The sequence below is a fragment of the Miscanthus floridulus genome, chromosome 1 (assembly GCF_019320115.1).
Source record: "Miscanthus floridulus cultivar M001 chromosome 1, ASM1932011v1, whole genome shotgun sequence".
In the NCBI taxonomy this organism is placed as follows: Eukaryota; Viridiplantae; Streptophyta; class Magnoliopsida; order Poales; family Poaceae; genus Miscanthus; species Miscanthus floridulus.
Window position 1 is genome coordinate 56,131,076 of NC_089580.1, and position 7,840 is coordinate 56,138,915.

Consider the following 7,840-nt stretch of genomic DNA (forward strand, 5'->3'; position numbering starts at 1 on the left):
GGGTACGGGAACCGGCGGGGCACGCGCGGCGGCCGGAGGAGGGCGCGCGGCGGCCGTCGGGGCGGGCGCAGCAGCCTGAGCGCGGCGGCCGGAGAGGCGCGCACGGGTCGGGGCTGGGTGGCGGCAGAAAGTAGCGGAAGCAGGGGATACGATTAGTCTGATACCATATTAGACAAAGGCCATTAGGCTTTGTATATTTCTTGATGATGGATTACAGAAGGGATTACACTTATATAGGAGAGAGAGAGGGGATGGCCCAAGGGGCCAGCAGTGTGAAAGGGCCAGTATAGCTGGCGCCTGTACAGTTAGCTAGGAGATTACAGTAAATGAGCAAATAATTCTAACACTAGGTATACTTGAGTACTTCACCACCCATCTGAAGGAGCGAAATAAAACTTAGTTGGACAATTGGGTCCGCACAACAAAATCGATTGAAGTATTAACTTGGTTTAGTTAGTTTTCCACAATCCTTTTCTGAAGATCCGAGAACCCTTCCAGGTAACCAGCATATATTGGGTGGCATATGCTTGCCCCAGCAGTAAACATGCATGGAGTATACGAAGAGCTTACATAGCTAGTGCAGAGAGCATCAATACCATGATATTTGGGTCAAATGATGCTGTATGTTACTTGGACGGTGAGGAAGCACCGTAACTGCTGCATCTTTGACAGACAAAGATTAGAGGGCTAGATGGTATTGAGAGAAGTGACAAAGCAAGATCAGCTTTGGCCTTTGGGTGCTGGCTAGAGCACACGAGTTGGAGGCTTTACGGCGGTAGTACTAGGCCTAGGCAGCTGTGATTTGTAACAGGCGCACACGGACCATTTCTACCTTCAATATAATGGCGTGTAGCTTTCATGTGTGTTTGAGAAAAACAAAACAAAACTATGAAATCCATCATATTTATCTTTTTATTAACGCAATGGCAGGAGCTCTGCCTTTCAATTAAGAAGAAAAGAGTTTCTAAGAAATCCATCATATTTATCAAAACTCATCAAAGCTCACTTTGTCAATAACAAAACAATTTTCATTACAACAGTAAAAGAAACAAATAAAAAGAGGCAGAACTTTCACAATGGCAAGGTATTATGAAATCAACACCACCGAAACAAAAATTACAACCTTTATGAATAGTAGTATAATTCGAGTTATTTGTGATCGATAATTCGATATTATACATTTCTATGAATTATCAAGTGTAGCTGTACACAATAAAATGTTCAGCGAATCATTGGCAAAGTGACAGAAAAGAAACGGTTAGCTAGTGATTAGCCCTACACCTGATCAAATGTCGGAACGGGTCGGTTTCCGAGAAAAAATGTTGGGTAAAAATCTTTGGACCGAGCTAGACCCAACGCACTGGCAGGTCGCGTCGGGCTATTTCTCGTTTTTTTTTTATTTTCCGACTTTGGGTCAGGTCATGGGTCGAAAACCATGACCCAAACCTGACCCGACGCACTGACAGGTTAAGTCGGGTTGGTCAGGCCCCTACTCCATATGACTAGCAGTAGGAGATAAACATTGCACCAAATATGATAAATTTGCTCACAATACAGTTAGCAGGCGAACTAAAATAACGAGCTAACCAAGCAGAAATATTGCATGGCAAAGCATGTTTCCACACGAACTATGTTTGAACAAATCGTTTAGCTATTATTTTCCTACAAAGGCCCAATGTAGAAACAAAATGTGCTTCACCTTGGCACACTCCAGTAGTCCCGTTGTACATAACCTGCAAGTTCCCATAGAAATACACCTTGAACGAATCCGATAGCCTTCTGCCCCTGTATGGTGAGCAAACCAACAATGGAGGTGATGTTTCATCTTGACTTGGCACAGGAGGTGAGAAATCTCTCAGATGATGAGCAAGTGCTTTATGATGATCTTATGTCGTTGTTGCCCAGCTTTGAGGTGGCGACCGAGGCGCCTTTGGTCGTTGCTCCATGCCTTGCCTCTAAAGGCACTTCTGATTGCCAACTTCGTGCCCCTCCCTCAATTGTCGTTCGTGGTGTCGTTGATGAGATGCTCTCAGCCCTGCTAATGTTGTCCATCTTCCCGCCGTTACCGGCTGCCATGGACAGAGCCTCTCTTGTGGTTGATGGATCCACTAGTGTGGATAAGAAAATGCCTCCCGGATTCTTAGTGGTTGATGGTTCAGCTGCTGCACTTTTTCCCTCCACCTCCACCGCCGCCACCACCTCTTGGTCTTGGACCTCTAATGGAAAAGAGGGAGATGTGTTTTCTTCAAATGGTTGTATTGCTACATGATCATGAGGAGAAGACTGCTGCGGTCCTTATGCTCGCTTCCGCTGTGGAGCTACATGGAGGTTTTGGTTGCTTAGAGGTGTCCCCTTTAGCTGCTAGTTATGTCACTATGATGGCTGCTTCTTTTAGTGCTCGGAGCCGTCCGGTCGCAAATTGTTTGTATGTAATTACTTAATTGTGAACTCTGGCTGATCCTTGTGAGATTGGTCTTGCAAGGATTGCATTGATCTTGGTAAGCCTATGCTTACTAAGACCATACATTTTAACTTTTCATTCCTCTTAGGCCCTGTTTGTTGCCATGAACCGAGAGGAATTGGAAAATAATCTAATAATAAAATGAGAAACACTTTCTAGATTTTAGTTTCAATTCATGGGATGCAAACAGGCTTCTAATCAAATACGCTTAGGCACGGTCGTGGACAGGGTCAATTACTAGCACAGGCACACAAAACAGTTGTTACGCGCCGAGCCACCACGGAGCCCACAACAAAGCTAAGCCAAAGCCATCCATCAATCAGCACAACTACCGGTGAACCGCATGATGACCAGAGGTGGGCGATATAATCACAGCCGGATACGAATGTCACAATGCGGTCACAAGATCAGCGCCGCGCAATCATCGGGAACTGTAAGCTTGATGCACCCGGCCCGAGACGAAAGCTGAGGAGGGGATGGAGTGGAATGCACAAGGGATCGAAGGGAGGGAGCACCAGTCCCGCCCCTGACGACGGCGGCCGCTAATGGGGGCGGGGTTCGGAGCTCGCTGCTCGCCTGTGCGCGCGCGCCGGCCGTGGGATTTTGGGTCGGGGCTTGGGGGTGGCCGGTGGCGGCACCAGCAGGCAGCAGCACACGAGCACGAGGCGATGTTTGCAGGCTTGCAGCGGTTCGTGACTCGTGAGTGAAGCACGATGGGCTTTCACGGCTCGCGCAGCTCGGCGGAAAGGCCTGGCCTGGTTGGCTGTGCAGCGGTGTCGGCATGGCAGGCCGTCCGTCCGTAGAGGCCGCAAACCCTAACGCGCGCCGCCGTCGGTGTTGTTTCTGGGCTGCTCGCTTGATCCCACAAGAAAACGTTTCCGTTCCCAAGAGTCGGTTCCTCTCAAAATGAAATCTAACAACAGTCTTACAGAGCCCATCTGAGCTTTAGCGGAGCATATTTGGGTCTACCAAGTACCAACATGATTCAAGGAATCAAGGTGCATTCTTCGCAAGTAAATCATCATGATACATCACACCTTTTACATGATCCCTTTTTGAAGAGTGAAGCTCAGATTGTTTACATGCTCTTTCTCAGGTCAGTTGCCTCGTTCATTTTTTTTTCTGAATGAACAGACACGTGATTGTGCACCATTTCTAATATAGAAGAAAGTTATAAATAGATGGCCCTAAGAGACCGACAAAGCCGATACGCAAAATAAGCTGTACACACAGGAAAGGAAATTGAACGCCCATAATCAAGGTAAAAAGCTTTACACCAGCCAATCGTCATTCGCCTCTTCTTTAATCTTTTGAACGAGATCCAGTGTCGACAACTCTTTTCGTTGAAAAGTGAGTAATTAAATTCCTCCCATTCTAAATCTCCCAATTTACTAGAAGTCCAAAAATAAAAACGAAGTATTAGAAAAACTGGTGCCAACAGTCCGTGCCCAGAGTTCTGGGGTTTGGCACCCGGGCAGGTCGTGTTATGTTCACTTGTACAGTGGCTGAAGCATCAAGCATATGCCAATCAAAGGTGTTCGCGCCCTTTCCCAGACGGACCGCGTCCTATCTGGTGGCACACAGTAGGAATTCGCGTCAGATACATATAAGACGGGTAAAAAAGGACTGGGGCTGCCGTTTCCTGAACTGCACGAGCATCGGGTATATGTTCTCGAAGGCGGTGTATATCTCTTCCCGCACCTTGGCTCCAGTGAGGACGATCTTTCCAGAGACGAAGACGAGGATCACGATCTTAGGCTCCACCATACGGTAGACCAGTCCAGGGAAGATCTCTGGCTCATACTGTCAAACATTAGGAGAGCAACAGGTTAATAAGTTCTTCAGGTCAATGAGGATCAACAACGACAAGGCACACAAGTTTTGAACTGAACAAAAATTCAAGGACCGAGCTCCAAATTGTTGCTAATTGCGCAGCTATGAACTTACATTGGCAAACGTGCCACTGGCCAAAGCGAGGCCCTCCAGACGAATAGGAAATTTGACATCACATGACCCAACTATATTCTGAATCTTGAAATCCTGCATGTCACCAGAACCCATTGAATCAAGGTGAGAGATCAGGAATCCGTTTCCTTTCTGAACGAATCAAAGTGACAAAAGCATTACCTTGAACCGAGCTGGGAAACCGAGCTTTTGGACAATGCGCGCAAACTGCAATGGAGGATAGCATTAAACACCATACACATACATATTAGTCACATGGCAAAATTCAGCAAACAGCCAAAATTGGCATCCATCAATAGTTTATCCCTGCATGGCTAAACAATATATATGACAAGACTTTACCTTCCTCGCAGCAAGCTTTGAATGGTCTTCACTCTTTGCTCCAGTGCAAACCAGCTTCCCTGAAGCAAATACCAATGCTGTTGTCTTCGGATCCCTTATCCTCATGATAACCGCAGCAAAACGCTGTCAAGTATCAAGGTTACGGTGAGAGTGAGACTGCAGTTGATAAACGAATGTAATACATAGTTCCATGGAAAATGTCCAAGGTAAATGAAAAAGGCAGTAGCGGCACCGATCGATGATACCTTTGGGTTGTACTCTGCGTTACGAGCACTGTTGGCTATTTGTTGCAGATCCAACTGGCAGTCCAAATTGACTGTTGATACGATGTTCCTGACACATCAAACAAGAGGCTGGTTAATTAGGACTCCATTATTTCAAACTAGGCAGCAAATTAAAGAAGCAATCACCTATCAACCCTTTTGAAATTAAATCAAGAAAAAAAACCATCACAAAGCAACAGCAAGTCTCTTTACCTCAAAAAGAAAAACAGCAACACTTTTACAGCCAGATCAACAATGATGGAATGCTAGTTCCTTTTGGTGCAAGTTCAGCACACTTTAATCTCCCCATGTCATGCTAAGGATCAAACAGGTCATGCATAACTCCCCTGCCCCACGGAGATATAACGACTGCTGTTTCGTACTACTTGACTAGATTAGTATATATGCATCCAAAGATTGAGCTCTCAGTCTCAAGAACTTTGTAAAGAGGTGGCTAAATTCAACGCAAAACGTTCAGTCGCAATGTGTTCAGATGTTCGAGCAAGGAACACAGAATTCGAATCCTTTCATAACCTGACAGGATGAGACGCGAATCACCCCCGACGCAACGCGCAACACCCCGAATTGGTTCGCAATCCACGCAGACGCAAACCCTCATGCCCTCCCGGTGCGCAAACCGTAACAGATCAAAACCAAGAGCCGGTGCAATTGGTCGCATCCAAATAACCACGTACCCCGTCCCCAATCCCCATCATCATCCACAAAACGTCCCACCCAATTCATGCCCTCGCGTCCAAGTTTTCACCATCCCCAATGAAAACTCCCATGCGTCACCGCAATCGATCTGCGTCGAGGGCTCAGGACTCACTGGAGGGTGGGGACGAAGCCGGACGGGTGCATGGAGAGGTCCACCCCGGGCTCATACGCGTCGTTCATCGCCGGCGCCGCCGCTCGTCCTCCTCCGCCCCACGCCCCGCTCCCGCTGCGCGTCCAAGTCGGATCCGTGCCCGCCGCGGAAGCCATGAGAGAGGACTCGGCGCGGCGCAGGCGTTGGGAGCTCGGAACGGAGGCAAACGGTTTTTGAGTGGGGGTGGGTTTTATTTGGCGAGAGAGGTTTGGGCGTGCGGCGGCCTTGGTTAAGTTTGTTGGTCGGGCTCGAGTGGGGCTGACGAAAAATTCGTAACTCAGTCGGCTCGCTCCACTCCCCCACGTGCACCTATCGTTATCTCAACAGACCTCTGATAGCGTACACAAGTTCCCAACAACTTAATAGTCTGTCGAGTGTCCTTGGAAAACTCGAATCATCCACGAATCTTTTTCGAATATGATCTCAATTACAGACATTGTAGATTACAACAGTTTTCAACATACATACCAGAGATTATAAAGCGGAAGATTTAAGTTTTAATATTACAAACTAGTTGTTTCAAACTTACATAACCATAAGTGTCATACAACCATAGTAGCGGGTTAATATTACATTAACATTGTTTATCATACAAACTAGTGCCTTGTCCAAAGGCCATTCGTCATTCCTCATCGTCATCGACTTCAAACACTGACATGCAGCAGGGACCAAAACAAGACTGCGCATGCGACTCACCTGCAACAAGGGTTAACAAACCCTAAGTACAAAAGTACTCAACAAGACTGGCCCGACGTAAAAGGGAGTGATAGACTTTAGTGATGCAGGTGTTGGGACAAGGTAAGGATGTAGCAAGATTCAAAAGTTCTTTACCAAAAGCTTACTATTCTTGATCCTATTTTCAAGTTTTTACCCCTAAGTATTCTTAGGTCATTATCTCAACTAAGTGTTCATATTCCATGTTCCAATCCTTTTCATTCCATTCCTTTTCTCAAATTTTAGTAATTCACCAGTTCTGCATTGCTTCTGTAATGAATCGAGTCTCCATATCCGCGGAGCATCGGCAATTCGAATTGATTCAAGTCCTAGCTGGGGATTCCTTATCACACGACATATGTAGATCTTAATCTTGCATACATCAACCTCGCTGCCGGATCCTCCTATACTAAGCCGTCTCCACGCCACCCGAGAGCACAGCACACCTCAAATCCGGCCACATTCTAGCCACGAGGGTACACGCTACTCCCGCCATCTCTCCACTCCTAGTGCGTGGGCATTCGTCTTAGTATCATATTAGCCGAAGTAGGCTTACCGGAGTATGTGACCAGTACTACAAAGTGTCTCATTCAGAAGATCCACAATGAGTGGCCTTTAAGCGACATAGTCGGCAACATTACCCAACATTCAAGATAAGTCACCCGACTAGTCTCTTGTTCATTCTATCTTCTTTCTTTCTTTGGCCAGAATGCCATCTTTGATTGTATCGAAACTTTTCCTTTGAAAGCCTACCATAAAGCATACTAAGCATTCTACGCCTTTGTAAATGAAATCATCTTCAAGGATGGTAAACAATTAACAAGGTAGGCAATACAGCAAGTAGGTAACATTTGAATTAATCAACTTAATGCAATAGGTAACATAGGTGATAAACTTTTCAAAGTAAACAAGGTAATGGTTTAATGCATAAATTGGGGCTTGCCTTCGTTGACGATCTCGGGTTCCGGATCAGTACCATAAATATCGAATCCCAAGACAACCGGGGATTCTTCCACAACTTGCTCAACTAGGATCGGTTCACTCTCGGATTCTACATAAAATAATAACATATTCTTCAACATGATGATAATGTAAACATGATGCTTTCATAGTGCACGAAATATAATAACACCTTAAATACAACTTCCCTTCATGGTATAGTTTAAAGCCAACAAAACCAACTTGCAATTCTACCATCAAGGATCACACAAGTGACTTGACCAAATT

At 46.0% G+C, this 7,840-nt stretch overlaps 1 protein-coding gene across 1 annotated transcript; it reads right to left on the reverse strand.

Moving 5' to 3' along the window:
- Window positions 1–3,756: 3,756 nt before the first annotated feature.
- Window positions 3,757–6,068, reverse strand: LOC136484436 (TATA-box-binding protein 1-like). Its single transcript, XM_066481625.1, has 6 exons — window positions 5,861–6,068; window positions 5,014–5,101; window positions 4,769–4,891; window positions 4,589–4,633; window positions 4,409–4,501; window positions 3,757–4,264 (listed from the first exon to the last, which is right to left on the reverse strand). Exons 1-6 carry the CDS (start codon window positions 6,013–6,015, stop codon window positions 4,058–4,060), a joined length of 711 nt encoding a protein of 236 aa, XP_066337722.1. The 5' UTR covers window positions 6,016–6,068; the 3' UTR covers window positions 3,757–4,057.
- Between the last annotated feature and the right edge of the window lie 1,772 nt (window positions 6,069–7,840).

Excerpts from the sequence above, each read along its gene's own strand:
- LOC136484436 (XM_066481625.1), bottom strand. The coding sequence starts at position 6,015 with ATGGCTTCCGCGGCGGGCACGGATCCGACTTGGACGCGCAGCGGGAGC. Across the intron at positions 5,102-5,860 it reads GGCTTCGTCCCCACCCTCCA|GAACATCGTATCAACAGTCA; the intron begins GTGAGTCCTGAG and ends TTGATGTGTCAG. Across the intron at positions 4,265-4,408 it reads CCAGTGGCACGTTTGCCAAT|TATGAGCCAGAGATCTTCCC; the intron begins GTAAGTTCATAG and ends AATGTTTGACAG.